The 16,749-nt window shown below is 49.0% G+C and overlaps 1 protein-coding gene across 10 annotated transcripts in view; it reads left to right on the forward strand.

Moving 5' to 3' along the window:
- Nucleotides 1-16,749, forward strand: part of LOC117967074 (histone deacetylase 7-like) — a 66,990-nt gene that overhangs the window by 47,941 nt on the left and 2,300 nt on the right. For all 10 annotated transcript variants that reach the window (XM_059011762.1, XM_059011763.1, XM_059011765.1 and 7 more), the window contains 12 exons: nucleotides 471-684; nucleotides 1,802-1,935; nucleotides 7,440-7,560; nucleotides 7,936-7,985; nucleotides 9,200-9,307; nucleotides 11,370-11,425; nucleotides 12,055-12,142; nucleotides 12,852-12,971; nucleotides 13,700-13,797; nucleotides 15,611-15,729; nucleotides 15,996-16,129; nucleotides 16,567-16,651. In XM_059011762.1, the coding sequence (XP_058867745.1) occupies nucleotides 471-684; nucleotides 1,802-1,935; nucleotides 7,440-7,560; nucleotides 7,936-7,985; nucleotides 9,200-9,307; nucleotides 11,370-11,425; nucleotides 12,055-12,142; nucleotides 12,852-12,971; nucleotides 13,700-13,797; nucleotides 15,611-15,729; nucleotides 15,996-16,129; nucleotides 16,567-16,651 (1,327 nt within the window). The remainder of the gene's footprint in view (nucleotides 1-470; nucleotides 685-1,801; nucleotides 1,936-7,439; nucleotides 7,561-7,935; nucleotides 7,986-9,199; nucleotides 9,308-11,369; nucleotides 11,426-12,054; nucleotides 12,143-12,851; nucleotides 12,972-13,699; nucleotides 13,798-15,610; nucleotides 15,730-15,995; nucleotides 16,130-16,566; nucleotides 16,652-16,749) is intronic.

Consider the following 16,749-nt stretch of genomic DNA (forward strand, 5'->3'; position numbering starts at 1 on the left):
CCAAAAGAAAACAAATATTGCAAAAGTCTACGGCAAGCTATAATAGTAGTACAGTATTTCATGTACGATTTAGAAATGTAATTTATTATTATTTTTTTTTTTTAAATGTCAGTTTGTTATGTGCAAAACTATGAAGTGGCAAGTACCTGATCAGAAACACTAGAGGGCAGCAGAGAGCTGTCGGTGCAGTACCTGATCAGAAACACTAGAGGGCAGCAGAGAGCTGTAGTAATCCGTTCAACACAAAGGCCAGAAACACTAAGTGCAGAGAGCTGTAGGTGCAGTACCTGAGCAGAACCACTAGAGGGCAGCACATCTCCATCTCCAGTACAGCAGTCTATCTGTGTGGCGGGGATTCTGTTTACAGGGCCACCGTCATTCTCCCCCCTCACAGCAGTGAAATCTGCAGGAGCTGGTGCTGTGTATTGAGGCTCTCCCTCCCCTCCCCTCCCCTCCCCTCCCTCTCACAGCAGTCCTATCTCTGGGAGCAGCAGAAGCAGCTGCAGGCTCTGCGCAGACACACGGCTCAGATGGAGACACTGGCTGTTCCCATGGTGCTCAGCCCTCACCGCCCGCTGTCCCGCGCCCAGTCCTCGCCCGCTGCTGCCGCCGCCGTGTCACTTCCGGACAAGAGCATCGCGCTTCCTGCACAGGACACGCCCACCAAGCCTCGCTTCACTACAGGTAACCCCACCCCGGTGTGCATTTACTGTGAGCTGCCCGTTACACATTATTAAGAGAGTCATTTAGCAGGCACTTTTATCCAAAGCGACTTACAGAGACCAGGGGGTGAGCTATGCAGCACAACTGCTGCTGCAGAGTCACTTCCAACAAGACCTTCTTTGTTTTAAGTCTCATCCGAAGGATGGAGCACAAGGAGGTGAAGTGACTTGCTCAGGGTCGCACACAGGGAGTCAGTGGCTGAGCTGGGAATGTCTTGGCAACAAACCCCTTTCTCTAACCACTGGACCCCCAAACCTCCGCGCTGTGCATTTCAAGTCTGATTTAACGTGGACCTGCCAGTCACACCTCCATCCATCCATCTTTATTCCGTTCTGGATTCTGGCACCTGTCGTTGAGATGAGAGGGGGTTCAAAGCTCTATAAACCGGGAATGCAGGACGAGCCCGGCCCTCTCGCAGAGCCGTCCGGGACGCCCTCTCGCAGAGCGCGGGGCTGCTGGTTCACTCCCAGTGTAACCAGGCGGAGGCTGGGAGTGAACTCTGCGAACGAGCCGGGCTCGTCTGCATTCCTGATTCTAGAGCTTTAACCTCGTCTTCCCTACAGGAGGACAGAGTCAGCCATGGCAGCGAATCACACAACACGGCCCGTTACCTCAGCCTCCGTCCCGTCACATGAGGGGGGAGGGGTGACCTGGCTCTCAGGACACTGCAGCCCATCGCTGAGGTGAAGGTGGGGAGAGGGGAACGGCCGGTGTTGTGTGATGCAGTGCTGTTACAGATTCTGTCCCCTGGTTGGAGAGATGAGGTTAAAAGCTATAGAAATGACCAGAGCCTGGCTCTCGCACACTGGTTAAGACCTTTGCTAGCGGTGCGCGGGGTCACCTGCATGCGCCCAGCCTCCACACTGACCGGGGGGGGGGGGGGGGGTTGGTGATAAATATATTTTTGTAACGTATAAACTGTTCCATTTCTGCATGTGTTGTCGCAAATACAATAGATAATATAAATACCAAACATGGTCCACTTTAAAGTGAAAACAGAAATAAATATTACATTGGAAAAATGACGTTTAGGGTTAAAAAGGTGAGGTACTCACAGTGTCCGTCTGTCTGTCTGCAGGCCTCGTGTACGACTCTCAGATGCTGAAGCACCAGTGCACATGCGGAGACAACAGCACGCACCCAGAGCATGCTGGGAGAATCCAGAGCATCTGGTCACGTCTGCAGGAGAGGGGGCTGAGGACCCGGTGCGAGGTACGGAACCCCGATCACGGGCACTGTGGGTTAGCGGTGTGGGCAGCAGTGGCACTGGTCAGGCTGGTGCCCACTGTGGCTGTTCCGTCATTTATGTGAAAAAGTCGCGCGTTAATATCATACTTGAGGAGCGTGGATGTGCTGTGGAGGCTTTGTAGTAAATACATCTAGTGTCAGTATTAGAATAAAAAATAAATACAATTCTGTTGCTAATTCTTACATAACTTTGACCACACACAAAAAAAATTGAATGTTATATAAAACGCTGTTCAAAAGTTAGAGGAGAGGGGTTAGAACGTCAAAAGTTAGATTATTGCATTTCTACAAGAATGTTGTTACACAATACATAATAAAAAACTCATGATATTACACAACTGCATTCAGTTGTCCTAGCATCAGAAAGCACATGACCAAATATTTTATTTCAAGCACTCGCTCCTGTAGTAAATAGATCTAAAGAAAAAAGTTGGTTAGCCAGCAACGAGCTGCCAAAAATACTTGACCATAATTACCTTCTACTCTGTGTGTGTGTGGAGCCAGTAATGCCATCCCTTTCATGGTCTGCTCTTGGTCGCTCCGTCACGCTAATTTCTCCGATGTCTCTCAGGTTACACCCTCGTTTCTCTACGTCCTCCACTACAGTTGGAAGTGACGGTAATCTTTGTCGGATTTATCACAAGTCATTTTTGTTTGGCGATGCACACAATTCGTTTTTCTGCTTTGTTCAGGGAACTGCAGGAATTATTGTGTCTTCAAGTGATTCTAATTGGTCGACGTCATTTAAGAAAAAAAAAAAAAAGCATATCGAAAAGGATTACAAAAATAAAATTAATAAATAAAATTTGGCGCCTCGGCATTGTGCATACGGTTACAGACTCTGTGTGCAGGGTGCAATAGGGAATGCACACGCTTGTTAAATTAATTGACGCGTTTTAAACGCAGGACGGAACGGATCCAGTAGGGTAAAGCCCTTCAGCAGCGCGGTCCTGCAGCAGAAGCAGTGTGGAAGTAGAGCAGCCCTTTAACAAAGAGAGAGGGGAAAAAAAATAAATAATTAAACCCAAAATAGAATATTTCAGCGGATAAATGGGTTTTATATTAAATAAATACATAAAATAAATTAAAAAAATAAAATAAAAAAAGATGATTAAGTAATTAAACCCTAATGTAATAATATATTCAGTGTGTAATTATATATATGTGTATATTATATAATTATATATATAGTTTGAGAAAGGAAAACTGCTGTGTACCAAAATGATCAATAAGAAAAAAGAAAGAAAAAGGATATTTGAGGTACTTAAAGGTAGAATTGATTACAAGTCAATTATCAGGATGTTTGACACTACAAGCCCTTCATCGGCTGAATACAAAAAACAAAATATGAGAGAATTGCTAAAAAAAAAAAAAAAAAAAAAAAAGAGAGAAACAAGAGCAGAGAGCGCTGCGAGGAGTGCAGTACCTGAATAGAATGGGTAGGGGGCAGCAGTGAGAGAGAGCTGTGAGGAGTGCAGTACCTGAATAGAATGGGTAGGGGGCAGCAGTGAGAGAGCTGTGAGGAGTGCAGTACCTGAATAGAATGGGTAGGGGGCAGCAGTGAGAGAGCTGCGAGGAGTGCAGTACCTGAATAGAATGGGTAGGGGGCAGCAGTGAGAGAGCGCTGCGAGGAGTGCAGTACCTGAATAGAATGGGTAGGGGGCAGCAGTGAGAGAGAGCTGCGAGGAGTGCAGTACCTGAATAGAATGGGTAGGGGGCAGCAGTGAGAGAGCTGCGAGGAGTGCAGTACCTGAATAGAATGGGTAGGGGGCAGCAGTGAGAGAGAGCTGTGAGGAGTGCAGTACCTGAATAGAATGGGTAGGGGGCAGCAGTGAGAGAGCTGTGAGGAGTGCAGTACCTGAATAGAATGGGTAGGGGGCAGCAGTGAGAGAGAGCTGCAAGGAGTGCAGTACCTGAATAGAATGGGTAGGGGGCAGCAGTGAGAGAGCTGCGAGGAGTGCAGTACCTGAATAGAATGGGTAGGGGGCAGCAGTGAGAGAGAGCTGTGAGGGGTGCAGTACCTGAATAGAATGGGTAGGGGGCAGCAGTGAGAGAGCTGTGAGGAGTGCAGTACCTGAATAGAATGGGTAGGGGGCAGCAGTGAGAGAGAGCTGTGAGGAGTGCAGTACCTGAATAGAATGGGTAGGGGGCAGCAGTGAGAGAGCGCTGCGAGGAGTGCAGTACCTGAATAGAATGGGTAGGGGGCAGCAGAGAGAGAGCTGCGAGATAGAATGGGTAGGGGGCAGCAGTGAGAGAGAGCTGTGAGGAGTGCAGTACCTGAATAGAATGGGTAGGGGGCAGCAGTGAGAGAGAGCTGTGAGGGGTGCAGTACCTGAATAGAATGGGTAGGGGGCAGCAGTGAGAGAGAGCTGTGAGGAGTGCAGTACCTGAATAGAATGGGTAGGGGGCAGCAGTGAGAGAGCTGTGAGGAGTGCAGTACCTGAATAGAATGGGTAGGGGGCAGCAGTGAGAGAGCGCTGCGAGGAGTGCAGTACCTGAATAGAATGGGTAGGGGGCAGCAGTGAGAGAGAGCTGTGAGGAGTGCAGTACCTGAATAGAATGGGTAGGGGGCAGCAGTGAGAGAGAGCTGTGAGGAGTGCAGTACCTGAATAGAATGGGTAGGGGGCAGCAGTGAGAGAGAGCTGTGAGGAGTGCAGTACCTGAATAGAATGGGTAGGGGGCAGCAGTGAGAGAGAGCTGTGAGGAGTGCAGTACCTGAATAGAATGGGTAGGGGGCAGCAGTGAGAGCTGTGAGGAGTGCAATACCTGAATAGAATGGGTAGGGGGCAGCAGTGAGAGAGCGCTGCGAGGAGTGCAGTACCTGAATAGAATGGGTAGGGGGCAGCAGTGAGAGAGAGCTGCGAGGAGTGCAGTACCTGAATAGAATGGGTAGGGGGCAGCAGTGAGAGAGCTGTGAGGAGTGCAGTACCTGAATAGAATGGGTAGGGGGCAGCAGTGAGAGAGCTGTGAGGAGTGCAGTACCTGAATAGAATGGGTAGGGGGCAGCAGTGAGAGAGAGCTGTGAGGAGTGCAGTACCTGAATAGAATGGGTAGGGGGCAGCAGTGAGAGAGAGCTGTGAGGAGTGCAGTACCTGAATAGAATGGGTAGGAGGCAGCAGTGAGAGAGAGCTGTGAGGGGTGCAGTACCTGAATAGAATGGGTAGGGGGCAGCAGTGAGAGAGCTGTGAGGAGTGCAGTACCTGAATAGAATGGGTAGGGGGCAGCAGTGAGAGAGAGCTGCAAGGAGTGCAGTACCTGAATAGAATGGGTAGGAGGCAGCAGTGAGAGAGCTGTGAGGAGTGCAGTACCTGAATAGAATGGGTAGGGGGCAGCAGTGAGAGAGAGCTGCGAGGAGTGCAGTACCTGAATAGAATGGGTAGGGGGCAGCAGTGAGAGAGAGCTGTGAGGGGTGCAGTACCTGAATAGAATGGGTAGGGGGCAGCAGTGAGAGAGAGCTGCGAGTGCAGTACCTGAATAGAATGGGTAGGGGGCAGCAGTGAGAGAGAGCTGTGAGGAGTGCAGTACCTGAATAGAATGGGTAGGGGGCAGCAGTGAGAGAGAGCTGTGAGGAGTGCAGTACCTGAATAGAATGGGTAGGGGGCAGCAGTGAGAGAGAGCTGCGAGTGCAGTACCTGAATAGAATGGGTAGGGGGCAGCAGTGAGAGAGAGCTGTGAGGAGTGCAGTACCTGAATAGAATGGGTAGGGGGCAGCAGTGAGAGAGAGCTGTGAGGAGTGCAGTACCTGAATAGAATGGGTAGGGGGCAGCAGTGAGAGAGCTGTGAGGAGTGCAGTACCTGAATAGAATGGGTAGGGGGCAGCAGTGAGAGAGCTGTGAGGAGTGCAGTACCTGAATAGAATGGGTAGGGGGCAGCAGTGAGAGAGAGCTGTAGAGTGCAGTACCTGAGTAGCATGGTTGGGGGCAGCAGAGCAACTATTCAGACCCAACCATTCAGAGCCAGTCCTCTAGACCAATCAGAAGCCACATTTCACAACATGTCCTCAACCAATCAGAAGTCACCATACAGCCTAGCCTTTCCTCCAATCAGAAGCCACTTCATAGTCTATCCTGTCAGCCAATCCAAAGCCACCATTCACAGTCCATCCTCTCCACCAATCAGAAGCAACCACTCTAGACCAATCAGAAGCTGCCATTCATCTATCCTCTTGACCAATCAGAAGCCACATTTCAGAACATGTCCTCTCAACCAATCAGAAGTCACCACAACCTAGCCTCTTGCCCAATCAGAAGACACCAGTCATAGCCTTCCCTTTCCTCCAATCAGAAGACACCTTTCACAGCCTATCCTGTCAGCCAATCCAAAGCCACCATTCACAGTCCATCCTCTCCACCAATCAGAAACAACCACTCACAGCCCACTCTCTCCACCAATCCCAAACAACTTCCTGCATGCTCTCAACCAATCAAAAGCCACCCATTTTTACACCCTCCCACTTGACCAATCAGAACTTGCTATTTTTTAATCCCGCCCTCTCAACCAATCGGGAACTACCGTAAATTATATCGACCAATCAAAAATCCCTATTTTCATACACCATCCCCCTCGACCAATCAAATAACTACCATCCACAAAACCCTCCCCTCGACCAATCCCGTTCAAGCGCTCGACCAATCCCGTTCAAGCACTCTCGACCAATCCCGTTCAAGCACTCTCGACCAATCCCGTTCAAGCACTCTCGACCAATCCCGTTCAAGCACTCTCGACCAATCCCGTTCAAGCATGCACACTCTCTCACCCAATCAACAAACAGTCACGCACACTCTCTCACCCAATCAACAAACAGTCACGCACACTCTCACCCAATCAGCAGGCAGTCACAACCAAACATGCTCTCACACAGTCAGTCACCATTCACAACACAAACACACAAAAAAATAAATTAAAAAAAATAAAGCCATACTCACCATCCCGGCCATTCCAGAGCTTCTGTTCCCGTGTCAGGAGCGGAATCCGAGGATCCAAACTTTAACCGCCAGCGTCCAGCTCTGCGTTGACCGGTCCAGACCGCACACGCGCTCATCTCCACAGCGTCCGGCTCTGCGTTGACCGGTCCAGACCGCACACGCGCTCATCTCCACAGCGTCCGGCTCTGCGTTGACCGGTCCGGACCGCACACGCGCTCATCTCCACAGCGTCTGGCTCAGCGTTGACCGGTCCGGACCGCACACGCGCTCATCTCCACAGCGTCCGGCTCTGCGTTGACCGGTCCGGACCGCACACGCGCTCATCTCCACAGCGTCCGGCTCTGCGTTGACCGGTCCGGACCGCACACGCGCTCATCTCCACAGCGTCCGGCTCAGCGTTGACCGGTCCGGTCTGCACACGCGCTCATCTCCACAGCGTCCAGCTCAGCGTTGACCGCCTCTCCCTCTATCTGAGATACTAAACACTGAAGTGAATAAAGACAGCCGGCCGCGTGTAACCCCCTCTCCCCCTTCCCCTCTCAGAGTATCCGGGGCAGGAAGGCCACGCTGGAGGAGCTGCAGTCCGTGCACTCTGAGCGCCACGTCCTCCTGTACGGCACCAACCCGCTCAACCGCCTCAAACTGGACAACCGCAAGCTGGCCGGTAAGTCACCGGGGCTGCCCTGTCCCTGCATCCCTGCATATAGCTAACCAGTCTAGCAGCCCAGACGCACAGCAGGTACATCGCTATACAGACACTTCCCTGCTCACCCCAGTCCAGTCTTCTCTGTCCTGCATACAGGGCTGGCGATGGTGTCTCTCTATCCAGTTGGTTCTTCCTAGACCCAGAATAGGTAGATAACAGTACATCTCTTCAGACTGGGGACAGGGTCTCCTGCGAAACAAGTGTGCCGTGCCTGCTCCAGTCTGAAAAACAAAATGGAATTGATGATGTGGTAATTATACCAGGCAGACACACACACACACACACACACACACACACGTATTTATTTGGCTTCTTGTTTTTTTTTCCCCCCAGGAATCTTGTCTCAGCGGATGTTTGTGATGTTGCCATGTGGAGGGGTTGGGGTGAGTCTTCCCTCTCTCTCTCTTTGTTCCTGCTATCATCCCCTCATATTCCAGCGAGCAGGATCAGTGTCGATGAATCCCAGCTCTGACTTCCCAAACCAGACTGATTTTCATCACACAATTTACTGCATACTAAAAAAATATATAAATCTAGGTTGGGTATAGGGATAAGCAAGGGGTAAAGAAATCAGAGAAGTATGCAACAATAGGACATGATAAATCAAAGCAGAAAAACAAAAAAGGAGAAGATGGGGTAACTTTATAAAAGGAAGGGGTGCTCTGGTTGTACTTTGGGGGCAGGGTACTGAACAGCTGGCATTGCATGGACCTTCCCAGTGCTTTGAGTGGCGGTCTCCTCAGGAACTCTGATGCTATTGCTGCGAGGATACAGGAGGGGTGCAGGCTGATTTTGGGGCTGAATGCGACACGTCTTGCTCAAGTCTTAAATCGATAGAGAAAAAGAAGACAGACAGTGCGTCTGTACGGTGTTGATAAGAGCTTCATCTGTGTGGATTTCCTGCCTCTGCTTTTCCTGGTGATGCGAGCTGATTGAAACAGCATGCCGACGATGACAACGATGAAAGAGATTTCCTCCGCGCTGCCAAACCCCCAACAATGTGAGGTTTCGCAAGAAGAAACAGACAAAAAAAAAAAAAAAGACAAAAAAATCACACGGGAACACGGCGCCCTTTCAGACGCGGCTCCCTGGAAATCGGTCTGCATCCTTCAAGGGGATCTGGGGGCGACTGGGGTGTTCAGTTCCGGACAAAAGTTTTGCAATCACCCCATAAAATTGACTCATTTTGCTTCGTAAAAGGTCAAAACGAAATCTGCTTAATATTACGTGAACATATTGAATTCTAATATGCTGGACTATTACGGCCTCCGGTACCCTTGCAATATAAATTTTGTAGTTGCAAGGATTACATGATGATCAATGAAATATGTTAAAATGGTCTCAATCCTAAAATTCTAGGCGATGCAAATTGTAGCTGTACAACTAGCTTTGCTGAAGGTCACACACACACACACAGAGTCCAGGCATCCCAGATTTACTGCAGACTTTCTATTCCTGCAATACTCACTGTATTTGAGGTTGCGTTGACCCGGGCAGGCGTGTTAATTGTTGCGTCTCCAAGACTCTGCTGTGTTTTCTGATTGGCTGGTCGCTGTGTTTTCTGATTTCCTGATTGGCTGCCCTCGTGTCCCTGCAGGTTGACAACGACACGATCTGGAACGAGATGCACACGTCAGCAGCTGCACGCTTAGCAGCGGGGAGTGTGACCGAACTGGCCTTCAGAGTGGCCAAGGGGGAGCTCAAGGTGAGAGAGAGCGAGAGAGAATACAGAGTGGAGCCTCATATCCATGAGAGGCTACAGCCAGCTGGAATTTCTTTGCATCATATAGAAATGCCTCATTTAAAAAAAAAAAAAAAAAAAGTCATGCAGTTTCCTTGTTTTAACAAATTATAAATGCAGTTTGCAGACAAAAGTATTGGCGCATAATACTTTAATACCATCGTTCAAGGGAACAGGATTCAGAAATTCGGATTGCGGGTTTTGCTATTCCAGAGTTCTTTGATTCTGTTGCAGTTTCCTCTGTTGCAGCTCAGTTCGCAAGGAGTGCTTTTCTCAAAACGTGAATCCAACTCCTTTGTCTTGATCTGCTGTGTTGCCAAAAACCTTCAACAGATGTTGGAAATAATTGCCTCTCTGGTTATTGACTTTATAATGCAGCTTAATTACTGTGCAACGGTTTTCAAATCAGTAGATAGATTTAATGAGTTCTATTATATTTTCAGACTTAATGTAAAAGATTCCAATACTTTTGTCCTGAAAAATATATATATTATATTTGTTTGTTCATAATCTTCCTTATTATAAAATTGCATACTTTGAACCAAGTAAAAAGGAAGAAAAAAATAAAAATCCCCAGCGATTATCAGCAAAGAAAAAAAAGCCTACATAAAGTGCTCAGAGAAGTTATCCAGTTCAATTTGAAGATGCTTTCTCGTTATTATTGATTGGGACTGAAATGCGTTAATTGAAAATAAGTTTTAAAAAAAGAAAAAGAGGTGGGGGTGGGGGCAGGAAATCTCATCTTGCAATGAAAGGTTTAACAGGTTTCTACGATGTTGTGCGTTCACAGATTTCAAACTGTGCGTATGTTTTAGCTTTACTGGGCTTGTTTGTATCTGGAATATCTCAAGAGAGCTCAAAAGCAAGCCACAAAGACATGAGTGAGTCTCAACGGGGCTGACGGACCACCCTGGATGAATGAACCATCCTTAAGGGTGCAGAAAATATAAACCGTGTTCACAGCGCTGTAACGGGGCATAACGTTTTTAAAAAGGTTTTGTGCAAACTCCATGGCCGAACATATATTTTAAAAAGTGCTCAGTTGTTCTTCAGTGCTGCGAGAGAGCGGGCTGGAAATGTCCGATCCACGCTCCACTCTGGTAAGATAGGAGCACATTGTGGGCGTCTGACCTCCTGCATCGCACAGCACCCTATACGATATTCTTTACATACATGCTGTCCAATGGGTCAGGAATCATGCGCTAGATAGAGCATGCATTACAGTGATCCTGTCTCAATCAGGGGGCCACTTCACTCTCTACTTCACATGTAAAATTTAATCAAAGAGGCAACCGATATTAAACCATGATCCCTGTGAGCCAGGACTTCAAGACACAGATATACAGCTCTGGCCAAAATTAGAATGAACTCATTTTGCTTCATCAAGTCTAATTAAACCTGCTGAATAATGTTATGTTAACATTACTGAATTTCATACCACTTCGTAGTTGTTTTACCCCCTATAGACCCTTCAAAAAAAAAAAAAAATTGAAAAGTGTGCCATTTCTAAATCAAAACATGAAATACTGTACTACTATTATGGCTTCCGGTAGACTTTTACATGATAAATGAAAGATCTAAATATGTTCACACAGTTGAAATGAAGTCTCGGTCTTAATTCTAGGTGTTGCAAAACCTTTGGCCATAGTTGTAGATTTATAAAGGGCGAGATCGTTTGGAGTTGTACACACCTGCAGTGCCTGCTCCCCAGGCTGCCCTGGGCTCTTGTGTCCGCCAGCGAGTCGGGCTGGCAGTCGCTGGGAGCTCCCAGCCACAGGCACTCGCTCACCACTCCCACGAGAAAGCAGCATCCTGGCACAGCCCACGCATGCACAGCTGCCAGAGAAAGACAAGAAAGGAAAAGGCATTTTCTCACACTTGTCATGCTTCCAGACTTTTGGGTTTGAAAATTGGGTTTTTCTATACGCTCAGTTTAAATGCTAAAAACTGAAAAAGTGATCAGGGTGACCTGTAAACAAAGTGAACTTCACTGTATAGTAACCAGGACTCATTTTTCTCTCTCCAGAACGGTTTTGCGATCGTGAGACCCCCCGGCCACCACGCTGACTCTTCAAATGCAATGTGAGTCTCGGGTCTGTACTAAAACGAGAGAGAGAGAGAGAGAGAGAGATGCAGATTTGAGGAAACGTTAGTTTTAGTATTTCAGTACTGTTTTTATAGATGCAATACAAAATCTTTGTCATTGGAATTTACCAAGTTTTTTAGTATTACTTTATTCTTATAAATGATTTTTATTTTTCTGGTATGCCAGGAGGTGTTCTGCATGTACGTTTCTAACCTGTTTATTAATGTAGGTAGGTAGACCCCAACAGAAGGGGGTACGCTGCACGCTAGCCCTGCTCAGCAGCCATCAGAATGATGTGCAAGATGTGGCAGAGAGGGAAAGAGATAGAGAGGGAGGGGAATAGAGAGGGAGGGAGAGAGAGAGAGAGAGAGAGCTGCTACCAGATCCTCGGCTCACCTGCCCCTGCGCTCCAGATCTTTAATCCAGAGCATGTGTGCGTTTCAAGTTCCAACGAGAGCCACATGTTTAGCAATGATGTCAGTATCACTCTGCTTTAAATGGATATTTATGGGATGATAATGAAGGCGGGGGGGGGGCTGGGTTTGGGAGAGCTATGATTTATGTCTCTCTTTTTGCTGACTCCACTGTCTTGTTTCTTCTCCCCCCCCCCCCCCATATCTCACAGGGGGTTCTGCTTCTTCAATTCGGTTGCCATCGCAGCCAGGCAGCTCCAGCAGAGACTGAATGCCAGCAAGATTCTCATTGTGGACTGGGTGAGGAAGCACAGACAGCTACTGAACACACTACCAATACCAAACCTACTGAACACACTACAGCCCTGAGAATCCACAGCATCCAATACCAAACCTACTGTACACACTGCAGCCCCGAGGCAATGCACAGCATCCAAGACCAAACCTACTGAACACACTGCAGCCCCGAGGCAATGCACAGCATCCAAGACCAAACCTACTGAACACACCGCAGCCCCGAGGCAATGCACAGCATCCAATACCAAACCTACTGAACACACCGCAGCCCCGAGGCAATGCACAGCATCCAACACCAAACCTACTGAACACACCGCAGCCCCGAGGCAATGCACAGCATCCAACACCAAACCTACTGAACACACCGCAGCCCCGAGGCAATGCACAGCATCCAACACCAAACCTACTGAACACACCGCAGCCCAGCACTCCACCCACAGAGCTATACACTCACGTCTTCCACACTGCTGCCCAGCACTCTAACCACTGACCTACTCAAACCCACTTCCAGTATTCAGTCTTTTTAATCGTCACAAAAACCACCAGAGAATTCTGCAGCAATCCAATGCAACTGTCTGAGTAGTGAGTGAGTATGTATGTATGTATGTATGTATGTATGTATGTATGTATGTCGGACTCTCAGGTGTCCAATGGTTTCACTTTGGAAAGGTAGTGTTGCTGATCTCCATCCTCTCCCATGTGCGTTTTCCAGGATGTTCACCATGGCAACGGAACCCAGGAAGTGTTCTACAGCGACCCCAGCGTTCTGTACATCTCCCTCCATCGCTACGACGACGGGAACTTCTTCCCAGGCAGCGGGGGTCCGAGCGAGGTGAGCGAGACCCTCCACGTAGCAAACGGAACCCAAACCCAGGCGCAGCACTGCACAGAAACGGGCTGGATCCCTGTGTCCACACACGTACTCTCTGAATGGAGTTCCATGGGCTGGGGAGCTGCTGTATCACTGCATGGGGCTGTAGGAATGATAAATCAGCATTGATGTTACAAGACTCTGATTAAAACACACCACACACACACACAAACGCTCCGGTTCCAACTTTGATTGTGTGTCTCCTTTTGTTTCTTTAAATTTTTTTTTAAAAAAAGCCATCATACCAAAAGGATAAAAAGAAAGTGCGGAAGCAGAGATCTGGCAGTGTGGAGGGGCGCTCATCTGTTTTGAGTTTGCCCGAGCATCCTGCCCATGTGGATTTCAAAGCCGTGCCAAGGTTTCCTGTAACGCACTGGCCGCCCCCACAGATTAGTGGGTGCCTTTTATTAGGACCCCAGTATTAAATAACCCCAAATTGATTTCTCATTGGGCTGACGGGAGAGGGGGCTGCTGGTTTGATGTGGGCTGGGTGAATGCAGGTGGCAGCCCCTCGCCTGCTGCTTCTGCCCCGCGAGAGTGTGGATGCCATGTGGCCACTCTGCTCCCTCCCGGGACCTGCTCAGCTGGGAAGGGGCTGTGAGGAAACAGCAAGTGGAGCGTTCTGCTTGCCTGGCTCCATGGCGTCCCTGTGGAAGGGTGTTGACCCGTCTCTCGCTCTTCTCTTCCAGGTTGGGACGGGGCCCGGGACAGGTTTCAATGTGAATGTTGCATGGACTGGCGGATTTGACCCCCCCATGGGAGATGCAGAATACCTGGCTGCGTTCAGGTAAGATCATTCATTCACACGTAGGAGAAGCATTGAGAAGTGGTTTTGGAAAAATAAAATTAAAAAAAAACCCTCTACCACATCCTCCAGACCCATAGCTCTCATTGTTTAATACTTGGCAGGAGTCGCAGAGCTACGGCAAACAATTTAAAAGCTATTTTTAAATCTGTATGTAAGAGAAATGGGATGAGAATGGGCCTTTGTTGTCGGTGGCTCGCTGCCAGTCCCTGACCTTGAAGGGAAGCGTGTTTAATGGATTACATTTCAAATCTAAACCGTTCTTGCTGCGGACCTAAAAAGGACGCCAGCGTCCTGGCAGCAACTTTCAGAAGAACCTTAAAATCTGTGCGGCTGTGGGTCTGGCGATGCACTGGACCGATCCAAAACTGAGCCTGGGTTCAGAACCAAAGACCCAGTCCATAATGTTCTATAGAGGCAAACCAAGCTGGATCGAGTGATCTTCAATGGCAATGCAGACGGGCGGTGTCAATGGCATGATCCTGGCAATGCTAGCACAAGGGCAGCCACAATGAAACGAGGCTGGCAAGGCCAGTGCCATCGGGACCGCGCAGTGTGGAACCGGATCTAACCCACTGCCTGCGGAACTGCATGTAATCCAAGGACGACGTGACAGCTAATGGTTCTGCTGGGACACCAACTGGGATTAGGACAGGATCCCAGTGGAATTTTTTTTCAAGTATTTACGTACCAGGGGTTCCTTTTTATTTTTATTTCTTGCCCCCCCCCAATCCTAACGCCATCCAAAAGTAGAATTATCCAACCAGCTGCTTCCCCAATAGAGAACACATTGGCACAGAGCTGGCATGGACTCTATTTACCACCCAAGGGACAGACTATTGAAGCGAAGCCAAGCTCAAAAAAAAAAAAAACAAAAAAAAACAAAAGGACCCGCTACATCTGTAAACAATAACAGCGTTCGCTGCAAGCCGCCCCCCCCCCTGAAAAAGATGTGAAATGGGACCTCCCCCTGCCCGCTTTATGGCAGTTCTTGAGATGTTCCACTTGGCGCGGGGTGGTTTATTGGTCTAGGAGGGGGGTGGGGGTTGCTGCAGAGAATCCAGAGCAGGATAATTAAGCCTAATAGATTTCAGATGGGCCTCTATGGAACTGACAATGACGTGAGAAGACGACAAGCCTTAAATGGGAACCAGACGTGAGTCGGGCGCTTTGAACTGAGCCGAGGGGGAATCAAACTGAATGCGTGGTAAATCACAGGCAGGAGGCAAAAGAAAGAAAGAAAAAAAATAATAAAAAGCACGCCATCCCCCTCTAGAACAGCACGGCAAACGCAAGAGCTTCTGATGGTGTATTACACCTATACAAGCACAGAGGGAGGGGGGCCCCCCAAAAGATGTTAGGACAAACTTGGACTTTTATTATTATTATTATTAATTGTAAAAACTGTTTTTGGCTAGATCTTGAGCAGCAGTCGTTGAATTGAGATTGTGACGTATGGGTAGGGAGACAGACAGAGAGGTAAATCAGGATTCAGAGTGATCTGGAACACAAATAAAACATAGATCTAGATTATGCATGGGTGGTAACAATCTAAATGCAAGCAATACACAGTGCAGCACTGAAGACATTTAAAAAAAATAAATAACAAACTTTCGTTTTAACTGTGTTGGCCAGTGATCTCGGAGTTTTAACTGTACTGTACTTCACTGCATCCTTGCTAGAATACCTTCTCGATGGCAACAGTAAACTGATCAGGTTCCAGACCTTGATGGCTGTTCCAGAGGGCTCCTCGGGTCTCTAAAAGCCCCTCCTGACCCCTGTGCTTGTCTTGCAGGACCGTGGTGATGCCCATTGCCCAGGAGTTCTCCCCCGACGTGGTGCTAGTCTCCTCGGGGTTTGACGCTGCAGACGGACACCCCCCTCCACTCGGGGGGTATAAGGTGTCGGCCAAATGTGAGTCCGATCACTGGGGTACATGGCGGACCCCCTGCTGCTTGTGACCCTGCAGAGCGGATGCATGCTGTGTTGGTCAGCGTGATGCTGAGCTTCTGTGTGTGTGTGTGTTTATTGCAAACCCGCAACTCCAGTGTTCTCTGTGCGATTGCGAACCTGCCAGGGTTTCCTCAGTGTGATCTTCTGAATCCGTGTCTCTCGTGTTCAGCGAGCGATCGTGAGTCAGCAGTGCGATTCTGACCCCTCTCTCTCTCTCGTTCTCTCAGGTTTCGGGTTCCTGACCCGGCAGCTCATGGGGCTGGCGGGGGGGCGGCTGGTCCTGGCGCTGGAGGGGGGGCACGACCTGACTGCGATCTGCGACGCGTCGGAGGCCTGCGTGAGCGCGCTGCTCGGGAACGAGGTGAGGGGACCGGGCGGGACGTTGGATTTAGGACGGTCTTGTTAGTAAATTTTGAAACCTGCTTGTTGCAGCCCGAGGGGTGGTCTTTTAAAAACACAGGCTTCTAATGCAGCAGCTCAGCTCCAGAGGGAAAAGGACTTTGTGGCTCCTTCAGTTTGGTAATCCACATTATTAACACACACACACACACACACACACACACACACTGCAATTCAACAGTATTCAGTCCTTTGCACTTATGCCTTGTGGAGATAGTCAGTTCTTTTAGGTCTCTTGGAACAATGTTCCTCATTTTGATATTCTTTTGTTGTGGGTCTGGATTGAGGTGTGCATGCTTGTTAGGGTTTGGTGCTGATCGGAGGGGGGGGGGCAGTGTGCTGGTGCTGATCGGAGGGGGGGGTAGTGTGCTGGTGCTGATCGGGGGCTGTCTGTTTCAGATGGAGCCGCTCTCCGAGGACGTGCTCCGGAGGAGACCCAGCGCCAACGGGACACGATCCCTGGAGACAGTGCTGCAAGTTCAGAGTGAGTCCCCGTCCCGTCCCCCGATGGGCCTCTCCTCCGTCACGTCTTTCCATTCATCCCTTATGCATTTTCTTTCTTCTCCCCACCATCTTCCTTTC

The sequence above is a fragment of the Acipenser ruthenus genome, chromosome 42, assembly GCF_902713425.1.
Source record: "Acipenser ruthenus chromosome 42, fAciRut3.2 maternal haplotype, whole genome shotgun sequence".
NCBI lineage: Eukaryota > Metazoa > Chordata > Actinopteri > Acipenseriformes > Acipenseridae > Acipenser > Acipenser ruthenus.